The sequence below is a fragment of the Hippopotamus amphibius genome, chromosome 17, assembly GCF_030028045.1.
Source record: "Hippopotamus amphibius kiboko isolate mHipAmp2 chromosome 17, mHipAmp2.hap2, whole genome shotgun sequence".
In the NCBI taxonomy this organism is placed as follows: Eukaryota; Metazoa; Chordata; class Mammalia; order Artiodactyla; family Hippopotamidae; genus Hippopotamus; species Hippopotamus amphibius.
Window position 1 is genome coordinate 43,261,395 of NC_080202.1, and position 17,823 is coordinate 43,279,217.

General features: G+C 35.5%; 2 protein-coding genes across 5 annotated transcripts in view; one reads left to right on the plus strand and one right to left on the minus strand.

Moving 5' to 3' along the window:
• The window catches only part of LOC130839744 (leucine-rich repeat-containing protein 37A3-like), a 198,706-nt gene that overhangs the window by 43,980 nt on the left and 136,903 nt on the right, over positions 1–17,823 (plus strand). The window lies entirely within an intron of this gene.
• The window catches only part of LOC130839751 (calmodulin-2-like), a 31,971-nt gene continuing 14,277 nt past the window's right edge, over positions 130–17,823 (minus strand). For 3 of the 4 annotated variants that reach the window (XM_057714125.1, XM_057714123.1, XM_057714124.1), the window contains 7 exons: positions 16,877–16,930; positions 16,167–16,271; positions 14,316–14,420; positions 12,013–12,066; positions 11,339–11,443; positions 2,043–2,096; positions 130–1,355 (listed from right to left, as the gene is read on the minus strand). In XM_057714125.1, coding sequence (XP_057570108.1) covers positions 1,183–1,355; positions 2,043–2,096; positions 11,339–11,443; positions 12,013–12,066; positions 14,316–14,420; positions 16,167–16,271; positions 16,877–16,930 — 650 coding nt within the window. In that variant the 3' untranslated portion in view covers positions 130–1,182. The remainder of the gene's footprint in view (positions 1,356–2,042; positions 2,097–11,338; positions 11,444–12,012; positions 12,067–14,315; positions 14,421–16,166; positions 16,272–16,876; positions 16,931–17,823) is intronic. The other variant, XR_009049885.1, reaches the window with a different exon arrangement.

Below are 17,823 nucleotides of genomic sequence, written 5' to 3' on the forward strand. Positions count from 1 at the left end.
TTGATTTAAAAATCCCATTGGGATTCTGAAAATTTTATAGTTTATACAAAATATATACGTATATATATATATAAAAATACACATACACACAAACGATATATGTGTATATACTCATATTATTGTAGGATAATTGATATCTTTATTTCAGTAAATCTAGAGAAATTTTTCCATCTGAGAGGAAAGAGTTAAAGCAAGTGGTCTATAATCCATTAACTCCCTTCACTGAGGAGTTGCCCTCAGTGAAAAGAAAAGAAGGAAGGTGACCCAGTTTAATATCCTTGTCAATTGGTCCTCCAGGTAAATAGACTAATGATATATGCTACGAGGAAGAGTCTTTATGTTTGAAATGCCCTTAGCAGTATGTCTGTGGCTAGGGATTATTGGTAGCAAATAGAACCCATGATCTATGAGGCATGGCTCCCTGGATAATGTCACAAAGGCTATACAACTTTCTGGAATGTTTCATAATTTAAATGCTCCTGCTGTGTGAGGTGACTGATAGAGACTTCATCTATTCTGGACCAGAGTGGCATGTTCAACATGGGAAGGAAGAAACTATGGCGCTCTTGACATCTCAGACCTCTATTTATTTGCTAATGGCTTTTATCCTTGACATTATTTAGCGAAGCTTGATGCTGGATAAGATCTCCGATTCATGTCAGTCTGATTTAACAATCTGATCCTGTATGTTAGTTTACCATTCAACAATACTAATGTTTTATTTTACGTTCCTTAATAAGATTTTACAGTTTTCTTTATACAGATCCTATTTCTTGTAAAATGTATTCCCAGATAATTCATGGGTTTTGTTGATGTTACAAATCAAATACTTTTCCTATTTTATTTCTATTTGGTCATTGCTAGCTTAGGGAAAGCCACTGAGATTTGCATATTTATCTTGTATTAAGCCACCTGAACCAAAATGGCTTATCGAAGGCTCAATAATTCTCACAGATTTCTTTTAGTTTGTGTGCTTGTGTTTCCTAGATACACAATCATATCATCTGAAACTAAAGTTTCCCTTTCCCAATATTATTTCATCCCATTTCCTCACTAAAGTAGCTACACCCCTTAAGACAATGTTGAATGACAGCAGCAATAGTTGGCATCTGTAGCTTTTTTTCTAATTTTACCGTACCTTCATATTTTAAACTTTTATCTTATCACTAACGAAATCCAGTTTTAGAAATTCTCAGCTGTAAGACTTGGACAAAACTTCCTTTGGGGACTGACAAGGGTATCTACTATGCAAACCATCAACAGATTTTCTTTTAGCTCTTCAAATTCTTTTTCAGTGAGTTTGATGTCCATTTTTTCTAGAAGTGGTTTCAGGTTGCTGCTGTCAACTTTTCCTCCTTAAGAAAGACAGAAAAGGAACAGGAAAGCAACTAAATGATCTAAAACATGAAACACACATTTATGTCTTCAAATGTCTTTCATGAGTATGTATAAATATTATAATAAAAGAGACAACAACAAAAAATTTGCATCTTTGTATTGTTATTGCCCTTCCTGATAAGAAGACTATAATTCCCATTTGGCTTTTCCAAGAGCACAGAGAAAGTCAACAGGTACAGTGGAAGTGGAACACAGTCCCTTAAAACCTATATTGGTGACAAGTCTACATAGAGACGTTCTCAGGAAGGTTATTGGTAACTGGACCTGGAGACACCTCATCTGTTACTCCCAGTAGTGCTAATTCACAGTAAAAAGTATTTTTTTTTTGCATAGTTTCCAAAATTGGCTGTGTTTGTTGCTGAACAACTTTTCTAAATGTGGTGAAGTGAAGCTAACCCTCTACTTCAATTTTTCTCTGCCAATTCCATACCAATTATTTACTTGGGAGCAATACTAGAAAAATTCCAAGTATGATATTTCTTATGAAGATAAAAGTATACACCCCGTTTCTGTGTAAACTGAAAATATACTGAAAGAAGCAAAAATAAGAAATAAAAATATAAAGAGGGAGACAAGACTCAAAATCTTATGCAAAGACTGATGATTTCAGACAAAAATATTAATACATTACAATTCTTACTTACTTTTGAAAGACTTCACACCCTTTAGTATCCTATTTTTATGCACCTTTCCATCACCTGTTTAAAAAAAGGGGGTTGGATTATGATACAGGGAAATTTTAATAAGGAATTCATAAGAATAGAATTTATTTCCTATAATCAAAAAGAATCATAATTTGTGCTAGAATTTCTTTTCTGTTTTACCTTGAAGTAGCAAAGAGAGAGAGAGAGAGAGACAGGTTGAGATAGAGAGAGAGAGAGAGAGAAAGTATGAATAAATGATAAAGCAAATGGGCAAACTGTAAACAAATTGTGAATCTGGGTAAAGGGTAGGAGGGAGGTCTCTGTATTATTCTTAAAACATTTCTATAAATTTGAAATTATGTTAAAATGAAGTTAAAATACTAGGAGCCAAAAAATCCAACCATCTAAAAATATTAAAATTCTTCTGGAAGCAACATTTGGGTCAAAGAGAACAAACAAAGATGAAATTTGTAAGCTAATTAATAATGATGGTAATGAGAACTATATATCTGAACCCATGAAATAAGGCTGAAGCAACAAAGAATGAAAACAGAGTCAACCACTCAACTGAAGAACAATAAAGAACAAAAAAGTCCTAAAGACAGAAAAAGGAACTGACAAAAAAATAAAGCAGAAATTAATACATTAAACAAACAGTAAACAACGAATAAGTCTAAGAACTGAATTGTTTGTGGGGTAGGAAATAAACAATAACACAGTTCAACTGCTAGGAAGTATAACTGAGAAAAAGATAAAGTATAAATACAGCAAATCAGGAATGAGAATAGGGAAATAACTATCTATACCTGGGAAATTTTTTAAAAATTATATGAGAATATTTTGCCATATTCTGTGTTTGAATTGGTTGATATTAGAGGAAAATATAAAATACCAAAATTGGCTAGAAAAAATTAGAAAACAGAAGCAATTCAATTATAATGTTAACGTAATTTGATACACAAGGATTGGTGATTCATGATACTTTGATCTTCACTGGAGAGTACATCTTTACTATAGTCAAATTATTGCTTGGGTGGGTGGGATCAAGATGGCAGAGTAGGAGGACGACGAGCTCACCTCCTCTCACGAACACATCAAAACGACAACTACAGATATAAAACTCTCACTGAAATCAACCCAAAGATTAGCAGGATGACTCTTCTACAACCAAGGCTGGAAAGAAAGATACACACAGAGTCGGGGGGGGGGAGGAGAAGTGATCTTGTCAGGATTTGCACCCCTAACATGGGACCCAGAAGAGGAGGGGGATATCACAGGCTCCGGGAGCAAGGGGTTCAAGCCACATATTAGGCACCCCAGTGCCTGGGTCTGACACGGGGAAGATGAGTCCCCTTAGCTGGTTTGAAAACCAGTGGGACTTAACAAACAGCTGTAAGAAACTGAGACTCTACTATTGAAAAATATGCACACAGACTTGCTTACTCCCAGTCCCTGTGCAGAGGCAGCAGATTGCAAACTGCCTGATGCCCTGGCTGGCTTGCCAAGACTACACCCAGCATGCCCTCAGCCTGCACTGGGCTCCTACTCCAACACCTCTTGCTCCAGTGCTGCTCCCCACTACAGCAGAGACTGTCATTGCCAGCAAGAGTTCACAAACTTACAGGGAACATAGCTAGTCCTGACCCTGGCCTTGCCTCTGATCAGGGCAGAGGCAGCCATTGCCAGCGTGAGTGTCCATGCATACATATGAAAGGGAGTGAAATCAGCTTATTAGTGTGGCTCCAACCCCTCCAGTCCCGACTCAGCCTCTAACCAACACATGCACACCGGGGAAAAAATGAAACCAGCACAGAAGTGCAGGCCCAAACCCTCAGGCCCCAGCAATGTCCCCACTGCAGAGACTGCAATCACACCTGCGAGAAACCCATGTACCTCAGGGCTCCTGCTCCAGCCCCTCAGACTCAGCTCCCACATCCTATAGGATAGTAAATGCCACTGAGCGCAGGAGAAGCCCTGCCTCGCATCTGGCTCTGGCTCTAGTCCCTATAACTCCAACCCTACCTCTTACAAGGTGGTGGCTGCCAGCACACCCCAGAGAAGATGCAGTCCTTGCTCACTTCAGATTCAGCTCTTCCACCAAAGCCACTAGGCACATGTAGACTGCATAGGGACACTCTCCACACATGGATGCTCTTTTAAGACTGCGATAGGTAACTGTTTTACCTAATTTCATAGAGACCCAGAGAGTTAAATCAAATGAGAAGACACAAGAATATGTTTCAAATGAAGAACAAGGGGAAAAACCCTGAAAAACACTAATGAACCAGAATAAATAATTTATACGATAAAAAATTCAAAGTAATAAGAATGCTAACTGAACTTGGGAAAAGAAGAGATGAACATAGTGAAAATTTTAACAAAGAACTAGAAAATATGAAAAGAACAAGTCAGAGCTGAAGAATATAATAACTGAAATGAAAAGTACACTAGTGGGAATTAACAACTGATTAGGTGATACAGAAGAACACACAAGTTATCTGGAAGATAGAATAATGCAACTCACCCAATCAGAACAGCAAAAAGAAAAACAAATTTAAAAAAATGAGCATAGTTTAAGGGACATCTGAAACAATATCAAGTGTATTACCATTCAAGCTACTGGGGTCCCAGAAGAAGAGAGAGAAGGGGGAGAAAATGTATTTGATTAAATTATGGCTGAAAACTAGGAAATTCTACCCAGCATGGCTATCATTCAGAATTGAAGGGGAGACAAAGAGTTTCTCAGACAAGCAAGAACCAAAAGAGTTCATCAGTACTAAACTGACCTTACAGGAAATGTTAAAAGGTCTTCCATAAGTGAAAAGGAAAAGGTTATAACAAGAAATGAGAAACTATATGAAGGGAAAAATCCAGTGGTAAATGCAAATACATCATAAAGGCTGTAGATGAACCACTTAAATAAGCTAGTATGAAGGTTAAAAGACAAAAATTGTAAAATCAACTATAATTACAATAAGCAGATAAGGGAAAGGCAAGAAGATGTAAAATATGACATCAAAAATACATGTGGCAGGGGAAGTAAAAAAATGTAGATTTTTTAGAATGTGTTTGAACTTAAATGACTATCAGTTTAAAACAAGTAGATATAGGTCAACATATATGAACTTCATGGTAACCACAAATCCAAAACCTATGATAGATATACAAAAGCTAGAGAAAAGGGAACACAATCACAATGCTAATGGAAATCATAAAATCAGAGAGGAAAAGATTAAAAGAAGAAGAAAAGAAGAGAGAGGAACTTTAAAAACAACCAGAAAACAAGTAACAAAATAACAATAAGTACATACCTATAAATAATCACTTAAATATCAATGGACTAAATGTTCCAATCAAAAGGCATAGGTTGGCTGATTGGATTAAAAAAAATCCCATCTATATGCTGCCTAAAAGAGACTCACTTCAGAGCTAAAGATGCAAAAAGACTGAAAGGGGGGATGGTGGGAAAAAAGTATTCTATGCAAATGGAAACAGAAAGAAAGAAGAGTAGAACACTCATATCAGACAATGTAGACTTTGAACCAAAATCTATAACAAAAGACCAAGAAAGGGGTTATATAATGATAAAGGGATCAATACAAAAAGAGGATATAACATTCATAAACATATGTGAACCTAGCATAGGAGCACCTAAATATATAAAGGAAATATTAACAGACATAAAGAGAGAAATTGACAATAATACAATAAAAGCAGGGGACTTTAACAATCCACTTGCACTGATGAACAGATTACCCAGACAGAAAAGCAATGAGAAAACAGTAGCCTTAAATGACACATTAGACCAGTTAGATTTAATAGATGTGTGCAGGACATTCATCCAAAAGCAGCAGAATATACATTTTTTTCAAGTGTACATGGAACGTTCTCTAGGACAGGCCACAAAACATGTTAGAACAAATTTAAGAGGATAGAAATTATAGCAAGCACCTTTCTGCTACAATGGTATAAAACCAGAATCAATTACAGAAGAAAAATGGAAAGAAATATAGACACATGGAGACTAAACAACATGTTACTAAAAATACCAATGGGTCAACAAAGAAATCAAAGGGAAAATCATATATTTACAATAGCCAGGACATAGAAGCAACCTAAATGCCCATCAACAGATGAATAGATAAAGAAAATGTGGCATATATATACAATGGAATATTACTCAGCCATAAAAGGTAATGAAATTGAGTTATTTGGAGTGAGGTGGATGGACCTAGAGTCTGTTATACAGAGCAAAGTAAGCCAGAAAGAGAAAAACAAATACTGTATGCTAATGCATATGTATGGAATCTAAAAAATAGTACTTATGAACCCAGTGGCAGGGCAAGAATAAAGATGCAGATGCAGAGAACGGACTTGAGGACATGGAGAGGGTGGGGCGAAGGGGAAGCTGGGACATGAAGTGAGAGAGTAGCACTGACATATATACACTACCATATGTAAAGTAGATAGCTAGTGGGAAGCTGCTGCATTACACAGGGAGATCAACTCGATAATGGGTGATGACTTAGAGGGGTGAGATAGGGACGGTGCGAAGGAGTGGCAGGAGGGAGGGGATATGGGGATATATGTATAAATACAGCTGATTCACTTTGTTGGACAGCAGAAACTGGCACAACAGTATAAAGCAATTATACTCCAAGATAGAGCTTAAAAAAAAAAGAGACAAAATCGTAAAATACCTGAGACAAGTGAAAACAGAAACACAACTTTCCAAAATCTATGGGACACAGTACAAAGCAGTTCTAAGAGGGAAGTTTAGAGTGATACAGGCTTACCTCAAGAAAAAAGAAACATCTCAAATAAACGATCTAACCCATCATCTAAAGGAATCAGAAAAAGAAGAACAAACCTTAAAGTCAGCAGAAGAAAGGAAATAATAAAAATCAGAGCAGAAATAAATAAAACAGAGACAAAGAAGCAATAGAAAACAGGAGCTGGGGTTTTTGGAAAAGATAAGCAAAATTGATAAGCATGTATCCAGGCTCATTAAGAAAGAGAGAGGACCCAAACTAACAAAATAAGAAACGAAAGAGGAGAAATTACAATTGATGTCACATAGATACAATCATAAAAGAACACTACAAACAGTTATATGCCAGAAAATTGGACAACCTAGAAGAAATAGAAAAATTCCTAGAAACATACACTCTTCCAATACTGATTCAGAAAGAAATAATCTGAACAGACTGATCACTAGTAGTGAAATTGCATCAATAATCAAAAAACTCACAAGAAACAAAAGTCCAGGACCAGATGGCTTCACAAGGAAATTCTACCAAACATATAATGAAGAGTTAATCCCTTTCCTTCCCAAACTATCCCCCAAAATTGAAGAGGAGCAAACACTGTCAAACTCATTTCACAAGGCCACAGTTACCGATACCAAAACCAGACAAAGACACTGCAAAAAAAAAAAAAAGAAAGAAAGAAAAAGAAAAAGAAAGAAAGAAAGAAAATTGTAGGTCAATATCTCTGGTGAATATAGATGTAAAAATCCTCAACAAAATATTAGCAACCCAAATTCAACAATATATAAAACCGATCATACAACACAATGAAGTGGGATTTATCCTAGGGATGCAAGGATGGTTCAATATCTGCAAATCAATCAATATGATACACCATATTAACAAAATGAAGGATAAAAACCACATGGTACTCTCAACAGATGCAGCAGGTGGATGGCTCTAGAGTCTGTCATACAGAGTGAAGTAACTTAGAGAAAAACAAATACTGTATGCTAATTCATATATATGGAATCTAAAAAAAAAATGGTACTGATGAACCAAGTGACAGGGCAAGAATAAAGATGCAGATGTAGAGAATGGACTTGAGGACATGGGGTAGGGGGTGAAGGGGAAGCTGGGACTAAGTGAGAGAGTAGCATTGACATAATATACTACCAAATGTAAATTAGATAGTTAGTGGGAAGCTGCTGCATAACACAGGGACATCAACTCGATGACTGGTGATGACTTAGAGGAGTGGGATAGGGAGGGTGGGAAGGAGACATGGGAGGGAGGGGATATGGGGATATATATATAAATACAGCTGATTCACTTTGTTGTACAGCAGAAACTGGCACAACAGGGAAAGCAGCTATACTCCAATAAAGAGCTTAAAAAAAATAGATGCAGAAAAAGCATTTGACAAAATTCAATACCCATTCATCAGGAAGTTGGTATATAGGGAACATATCTCAACTATAATAAGGGCCAAGTACAGCCCACAGCTAACATCATACTCAATGGTGAAAAGCTGAAAGCTTTTCCTCTAAATTCAGGAACAAAATAAGAATGCCCACTCTCACCACTTCTATTTGACATACTGTTGGAAGCCCTAGCTACAGCAATCAGAGAAGAAAAAGAAATAGAAACCATCCAAATTAGGAATGAAGAAGTAAAACTGTTACTATTTGCAGATGACATAATACTTTATATAGAAAACCCTAAAGTCTCTATCAAAAAACTATTAAAACTAATAAATGAATTGAATAAAGTTGCAAGATAAAGATTAAGATACAGAAATCTGTTGCTTTCCTATATAATCATAATGAACTATCAAAAAGAGAAAGCAAGAAAACAATCCAATTTATAATCACATAAAGATAACAAAGTGCTTTGATATAAACTTAACCAGAGAGGTGAAAGACCCTGACTCTGAAATCTATAAAACATTGAAGAAGGAAACTGAAGATGATACAAAGAAATGGAAATATATCCCTTGTTTATGGATTGGAAGAATTAATATTGCTAAAATGAATGCAGTACCCAAAGCAATCTACAGAGTTAATTAAATCCCTATCAAAATACCCATGCTATTTTTCACAGAACTAGAGCAAATAACCCTAAAATTCATATGGAACCACAAAAGACCCCAAAAAACCAAAGCAACCTTGAGGAAAAAGAACAAAGCTGGAGCTATCACACTCCCTGACTTCAGACTATACTACAAAGCTAGAGTAATCAAAATAGTATGGTACCGCCACAGAAACAGACATATAGATCAATGGAATGGAATAGAGAGCTAGAAATAAGCCCACACACATATGGTTAATTCATCTCCAACAAAGGAGGCAAAAATATACAATGGGGGAAAGACAGCCTCTTCAATAAGTGGTATTGAGAAAACTGGACAGATACATGTAAAAGAATTAAAGTAGAACATTTTCTCACACCATTTACAAAAATAAACTCAAAATGGATTAAAGGGCTAAATGTAAGACTGGAAACCATAAAACTCCTGGAAGAAAACACCAGCAGAGTGTAAGTCTTAGCAATATTTTTTGGATCAGTCTCCTCAAGCAAGGGGAACAAAAGCAAAAATAAACATATTGGACCTAATGAAACTTAAAAACTTTTGCACAGTGAAGGAAACCATCGACAAAATGAAAAGACAACCTATTGAATGGGAGAAGATATCTGCAAATGATATGTCTGGTAAGGGGTTAATATCCAAAACATAAAGAGCTCATACAACTCAATATCAAAAATCAAAAAGCGGACAAATGACCTGACTAGGTTTTTTGTTTCCTTTTTTAGAGGAAAGACATGTTTTAGTTATGTATTTATTGGCTGCATTGGGTCTTCGTTGCTGTACAAGGACTTTCTCTAGCTGCCGCTAGCAGCGGCTACTCTTTGCTGCGGTGCATGCGTTTCTCATTGCAGTGGCTTCTCCTGATGCGGAGTACGGGCTCTAGGCATGTGGGCTTCAGTAGTTGTGGCACATGGGCTCAATAGCTGTGGCTCATGGGCTCTAGAGCACAGGCTCAGTAGTTGTGGCACACGGGCTTAGTTGCTCCGTGACACGTGGGATCTTCCTGCAGCAGGGCTTGAACCTGTGTCGCCTCCCTTGGCAGATGGATTCTTAACCACTGCACCATCTAGGAAGTCCCTGACTGGGTATGTTTATCCAAAGAAGATATATTATAGGCCAACAGCCACACTGAAATACTCAACATCACTAATCATCAGGGAAATGCAAATTAAGATCACAATGAATTATCACTTCACACCTGTCAGAATGGCTATTATTAAAAAACAACAAATAAAAAATGTTGGTGAGGATGTGGAGAAAAGGGAACCCTGGTACACTGTTGATGGGAATGTAAATTGGTATATCCACTATGGAAAATAGTACAGAGATTCCTTAAAAAATTAAAAAGAAAACTACCATATGATCCAGCAATCCACTCCTGCATACATATCTGAAGAAAATAAAAACATTAATTCAAAAAGATAGATGCACCAGAATGTTCATATTTCTATTACTTATAATAGGCAAGATATGGAATCAACCTGTGTCCTTCAATAGGTGAATGGATAAAGATGTGGTATACACAGTGGAATATTACTCAGCCATAAAAAAGAATAAAATTTTGCCATTTGCAACAACATAAATGAACCTGGAGAGTATTATGCTTCATGAAGTAAGTCAGACAGAAAGACAAATACTGTGTTTTTACTTATTATGGAATCTAAAAAACAAGACAAGTGAAAGACCAAAATCATTGCTTACCTTACCACGGCAGCTTTTCACTGGAGATTTCAGTGATTCTCAAACTTATATCTATATGACACTGACAGAATCTTTTTATTTTAGCTTTTTGATATGATTTTAGAAAGTGGCAAAAATAGTACAAAGAATTCTCACATAGTCTTCACCTGGATTTTCCAAATGTTAACATTTTACCATACTTGTTTTATCGTCCTCTCTGTAGGTGCATGTTATTATTTTTTTTTTTCTGAATGTTTGTGAGTGACTTGCAGGCACGATGCCCTTAACCACTAAATACGTTAGTGTGCATTATCTTAAATATATATGCATATACATACATACATATATACACACACACACATATATGTATACACACATACATACATCATTCTCTTACATAGCCACAGTACAATTACCCAAATTAGAAGATTATCATTGATATAGCACATCTAACTAATCTACACAATTTACTCAAATGTTACTAGTTGTTCCATTAATGTCATCTTTAGCAATTAAGCATCAATTTGTCATATCTCTTTATTCTTTAATCTGGGAAAATTCCTCATTCTTTTTCCGTCATGATTTTCACATTTTTGATGCATACAAGCCATGTATTTTTTAGAATATCCTTCAATTTGGGCGGCACACTTTTAAAAATAACCCAGAGTTTAAATTTTCCAACAATCCTTAGGCATTAAATTCTAAAACTTTAGACTTTCCCTCCCAGGCTTACAAGCTCTAGTTGTTAGGAAGGTTGCAGCAGCATTTTTTAGGCTTACCACTAACTGGCAGTGTTTTCACCAGCTCTGTATATTCTGTGTCTGGAAGTTCAGTTCCCTTATTACTCAGCACATTTGCCAGGTTGTTGATATCGATCTTTTCACCTTTAGAAAGTTAGAAATAGTTATATATATTAGTGATGATTCCAAATTTTAGGTTGACTAGCAAAAGCATAATGCAGTCTGCATCTACTACACAGTCTTGGGGGAAATTAGAACTTTGTTTCTTCAATACTAATAGACAAAAGTTCTTTTTAAATTCTGAGAAAAAAAATTCATTTCTATACTGTTCAATTAATCCACCTAGATAGCTAATATAATCTCATAAGAAAGTGTTACATGATTTTGTTAATAATGTAATCGTTGACAATGTTACCTCAATTATTCAAAAATTCACAGTGCCATTTATTGTGCCTGCCTCGAGTTTCATGCAGGGAAACATTTTATTAGGAAGGAAAGCTCTACAGAATGTAGGATTTCTAACTTACATTTAGTCCTGTAGGTATATTTTGTATTGTTTTATTTTTCCTTTTTTTACCAAATTTAAATTTGTGTAACCCAAGATAAAACTTTCCATTAGATCTAGCAGTAGGATATTGGGAAAACATGATAGAAAAATAAAAATTATTGTCGAGCCCTGGGGCCCTCAGTTTATTAGTAAATTTATCACTAACCTGTGAAAGCTTTCACGTCATCCATTACATTTTTCCTATCAACTTTCCCATCAACTGCAAGAAAACATACAGATGACACCTACACATATAACATCAAAGAGAAAACGAGCAAAAAAAATGGTACTTATCACTTTCTCTAGAATTTTATCCTATTTCTCCCCTTCATCAGTGTGAAACAAGAAAAAGGTTTTACATTTCACATATATAGCTATATTAACAATGTGACATTGACTTTTTTGTTTTAAGATATTAAAACTTTCAGTCACAGAAGAATGATATGTAAAGGAAGCTCCATTTATTTTAGCTGCTTTTTAGCATTTAGATATTGGAAAACTCTCCATTATTTAGTTAGGCTCCTGGGCAAAATTAAAAAGGTGGTGTATACCATATTTCACTGTTTTAAGTTCAGTAATTTTCCATTCATATAAAGTTGACCCTTACTCACTACTTATCCGTTATTACAATTAAACTGAAAATAATTCATTGACTCTTTAAATTATATGTGCAAGTTAGAAATAATTCAAGACTTGTAGTTAATTGCAGGCTTTGTATATAATAGATATACAATGATTTATTTCATCAGTTTTGGGGGGCGGAATCTTTATTTTTATTTTATTATTTATTTATTTTTTTGGCTACCCATGTGGCTTGTGGGATCTTAGTTTCTGGGCTGGGGATCGAACTTGGGCCCTCGGCAGTGAGAGTGCAAAGCCCTAACCACTGGATCACCAGGGAATTCCCCTATTTCATCAGTTTGTAAAGGGACGTTAAAATAGAAGTATTACAGAGACAGAATAAGCTCACTAAATCAGAATCTCAATTGTATTAAGTATCGAGAAAGAGGAAAGCAGTGACACATTTTTGTGCTTTTATTTTCAGAACGTTTACCTGTTATTTGGCTAATTGCCGAAGACAAAACTTGAATTACATACTACCTTATTGAGAAAATATACCTAATAAGCACAATACAAAATCCACTATAATTTCAGCTAAATTTTAGCACTTTGAGCTAAAAGAAGGTCTTACAAGCAAAGCTGGTTGTCCCACATCTAGAGGCAAGTTTCACTATTTAGCGTAAATTCAAGCAACAAAGAAAATAAGGAAACAAAACACACATGTTGCATTAGTGAATCAAAAAATGTTGGAAAATGAAAGGGTAACTTAACACAATGTCTTCTATAAAAGAGCTTATCTTTGAAAAATGGAAAGTAAGAAGTGACAAAAATGCCACTAAATGGCATCTGATTAAGATGGGAAAAAGTGGATTTGCCCAGTAGTGAGACATTTCTTGGCCTTACTGGAATCTTCTAAAGTTAACATATCCTAATTCTCGTCCTTCTGGGAGGGAATCGCTCTGTGAACAGTTACACTTCAACCTTATTTAACATTTCTTAAAAATCAGAGCTTGTTTCCAGCTTTTCAAAAGGGAATTTAAGTCTAGTATCGGCTCTTGGATAACAAGTTCCGGCAACATCATACAGGAATCCTTAGAGCCTTCTAAAGGAGGGAGGACATGTCCACTGTGTTGGCCCGAATTATAGGTAACTTTGCTCAGTGATGAGGGTCTCTGAGAGGACAAAAAAGGTGGCACGATACCTCTTTCTCTCTATCTTAAATAGCTGGGGGAACATGATCTCTGCAAATCTGATACAACTTGGGGTGAAATTGTAATCATTCTGCTCATTAGGCTTTCTTTGTTTCTCCCTCATGGTTTTCAAATTTACTCTTTTTAAATTCTTTTTCATCCCACTGTCACAAGTCCTGCCCTCTGCAACCTCTCCCCACTTTTTTTCTTTTTCCCTTATCTCCCCCCGGTCCTTCAGTAATCTTGTTGACATTTTCAGCAATGTGTAGACTTCATAGTGCAAAAGCCATTAACGTAAGTTAATGGAAATGTCCAGAGAAAGAGTTTGTGCTCTAGGTTCTCAAAGTTTTTCTCAACAGCTTGATGTCCAGTAAGTACTTTGAAGAGGTCTATAACTATAAGCTCCCACGCGTGCAGAGGTGCCTGGTAGTAACAGTGATGACTGGAACAATATGGCAAAGATGACAACAACGAGCAACTTCAGTGGACGCGTTATGTACCTGACACTGGTCTAGATAAATCCTCACAAAATCTCCATCAAGTACGTGCTAATAATGTACTCCTTTCATCTATGAAGAAACTGAGGCAGAGAAACATTAAGATGACACAACTTTTAAGCAGAAGAGTTTGAATTCAAACCCAGTCAGTCTCGCTCCAGAGTCTGTACCTTTAACCACTACACTATTTGAACTTTGAATGGTCACCATCCGCTGCTCACCATCAACTGGCAGGCTCTGTGTCAGATCTTCAAGTTCCTTTTCGGTGAGGTTCATCCCCATGCTTCCCAGAACTGTGTCCAGTTTACTGACATCAATTTCCCCTCCTTAAAAAGAGACAGGGATAAGAGCAAAAGATAGTAACTCTAAAATGTGACATAAATAGGCAATCCAATTCTCCTGTTCAGTTAATGGGTGGTGTTGTTGATTACATTTTCAGACTGGTTGACTTCACTGTTGATTAAATTTCCTGAATAAAAGAAGGCCTTTCTTTTATTTTTTTTATACTACAGATTTAGATTTTGATTATTTCAAGCCCTGCCAAAGTCTGGGAAGTTCCAAAGGAATGTGGATTGTTCTCTAAAAACACAACATAACAAAAGTAAATGATACCCACTTACATAAGGTACATAAATAGGCAAATTCATAGAGACAGGAAGTAGAGTAGTAGTCACCAGGGGCTGGGGGAGGGGAAATGGGGAGTTACTTTTTAATGGGTTTCTTGTTAGAGTTTCTGTTTGGGATGATGAAAAGGTTCTGGAAATGGACGGTGGTATAGTTGCGCAAGACTGTGTGCTTAATGTTACTGAATTGTTCACTAAAAAATGGCTAAAATAGTAAATTTTATCTTATGTGTATTTTACCACAATAAAGAAATGGTAAATTACAGAGCACTCTATAGAAGCATCTTTTTTTAATGAAAAATTTAAAAAATGGAAGCATAGTTAATTTACAATGCTGTTTTAGCTTCAAGTGTACAGCAAAGTGATTCAGTTACACACATATATATATTCTTTTCCAGATTCTTTTCCATTATAGCTTATTATAAGATACTGAGTATAGTTCCCTGTGCTATGCAATAAGTCCTTGTTGTTCTATTTTATATATATTAGTGTGTATATGTTAGTCCCAAACTTCTAATTTATCTATCTCACAATTAAAAAATGGTCCATTACAGAGCACTCTTTAGATGAATCTTAAGGATAGAGTCAACATATATGACACGAAGGCAGGGTTCATATTTAAATATCAAGGAAATAAGTTAAATGTGAATCACAAAAACCTCGAATTCATCTGCTTTTTTCATTATGACTCTCTCCTACCTCTAAGAGTCTTTATACCTTCCAGCAATCTGTTCTGATAGATTTTTCCATCAGCTGTAAGAAAACACATAATTCAGGTACTAAGATGATTTAAAAATCATTTCAGAAATAAGGCTTTAGAAATTTTTCCATATCTATCAACTTATAAAAACATTATGAAATAAAAAACTTTAAAAATGTGATCATTTTACTTTCTCTTGGGCAAGTAAAGCCGGTATTAGTATTATTATTATTCAACCTTGCTGAAATATGCAGTATTTTAATTTTCTCATTCGCATTTCTAGTAAACTACCACACTTCCTTTTTCTTAAATTTCCTCGCTTAACATTAAGTATTCCAGTAGAATTAAGAGTAATGGCAGGCATTTCTCAGTGCCGCATGTTTCTTGATTTCCAAATGAAGAACTAAATTATGCAATAAAGATTTCTTAATTTTTGACAAGCGTTCTCCTCGAGTCTCAAACGGAACAGACATTCTTACTTAAGCACCCAAATCTAAGTTTCCTTGTAAGTTTTATTGCAGAGTTTCCTAAAAGCAGCACTACTGACATTTCGGGCTGGGTAGTTCTTTGCTGCAGGGAGCTGTCCTGTGCACTACATGTCTTCTATCCACTAGATGCCAGTGGCACCTTCCCCTCCCCCACCAAGTTGTGACAACCAAAAATGTCTCCAGACTTTGCCAAATGTTTCCTCCGGAGCGAAACTCTCCCTATTTGAGAACCACTACTACATTGATATTTGAAAGGCTTACCATCAACCGGTAACTTTTTTAACAGCTCCAAGAGTTCCTCATCTGTAAATTCTATCCCCATGTTTTCCAGAATATCTTCTGTGTCACAGATATCAATGTCCTCCCCTACAAATAATAAGAATTATAAAATGTAAGAATTTTAAAAATTATTTAAAGATTTAACATGTAAAAATAAATAATCTTTTCCTATATAGCAATGATCTCAAGAGCAAATCTTCAACACAAACACATGTGAAAGGTATTATCTCCTCATCTTGTGGACAGCGTGATATAGTACACAATAAAATGTAGGGATATAAAGTGCCACTATAAATTAAAATGTTTTAGATAGTTGATCTTTAGTTATTGAATGGAATTTGTGTTAGTCTGTATACAATTACCTATATAAGTTGAAGCGTTCCTTCATCTACAGTGTTAACCTATATTTGGTCATTTAAACTCATATATAATAACTATAAACTCATATGAAATATGTTGTCGACAAATGCTTCATAGAATAAAATACTTGCTATCAAGATGTGCACTGAAGCACTGTTACTAAAATAAAGATTATCCACAGTTGAACCAACTCTGGGGAATTCATTATATACCATTCATGAACAAAAAGGAAAAATGCCTCAATCAATGACAATAGGTATAATGAAAAATACCATTAAATATAATTCAGTATAATTACTTATGTTCTTAGGTCTAGAGTATTTGTCACTCACCTATAATAGCTTTTACTCCATCCATTAGCTTATTGAGAACAATCTTTCCATCAGCTATTAGAAAAGGCACAATTAATACAAATGATACAGAGTCACAAAAAAGGTATAAAGTACTTGTTTATAACTCTTAGTCAAAAATCTACTCTTTCTATTGCATTTTATAAAGCCATATTTAATTTATAATTACTAGATTTCAAGAATTCATCCAATGAAATTAAGAACCACCTGTTTCCTGGATCATAGGGTTTCTCGAGCTCATATGAAGCTATACTGCTTCATAAGGAGGTCAAGATTTGATTTATGCCAGCCACAAAGTTCCATCAGTGGTCACCTCAAATGGAAAAGAGTTCATGCTTTTCATCTTCCATTTCTTTTCTCCAATATTTTCAATCACCATGATGATGCAAATACTTGCTATCTATACATTTGAGACAACTATTAAAGCTTTGTACCATTTCCCACCACAGGAAATATTCTTCCTCACTACTTTTTTGTCTACTAATTCATTCATTCATTAAGTACGTAAAGCATTGTTAATATGAATCAGTCTGCGTAGTAGGCTTTGGGGTATGTGGCAGACATTGCTTGTTGTCTAACAATCAGCTAGAAATACCTACTATTATTCTTTCTGCTAACAGAATTCTAATTTAGTAACCTTCCTCCATGTGGCCACACACCTCAGGCAAGATTGGGCCCTTCATAAGCCTCAGGAAGTGGATTGTGCCAAACTAGACTCAACACTAGTAGAAAGAAGGGAATAAGAAATTAGCGTGGAGGTCAATGAAATTGAGAACAGAAAAATCAAGAGAATCAAGAAAATGAATGTTGGCTCTTTGAAAAGATCAAGAAAGTTGACAAGTCTTTAGCTAGGTTGATTCAGAAAAAAAAAGAAAAAAGATGCAAAATACTAAAATAAATAATGAAAGTGGGGATATGTTACAGACCTC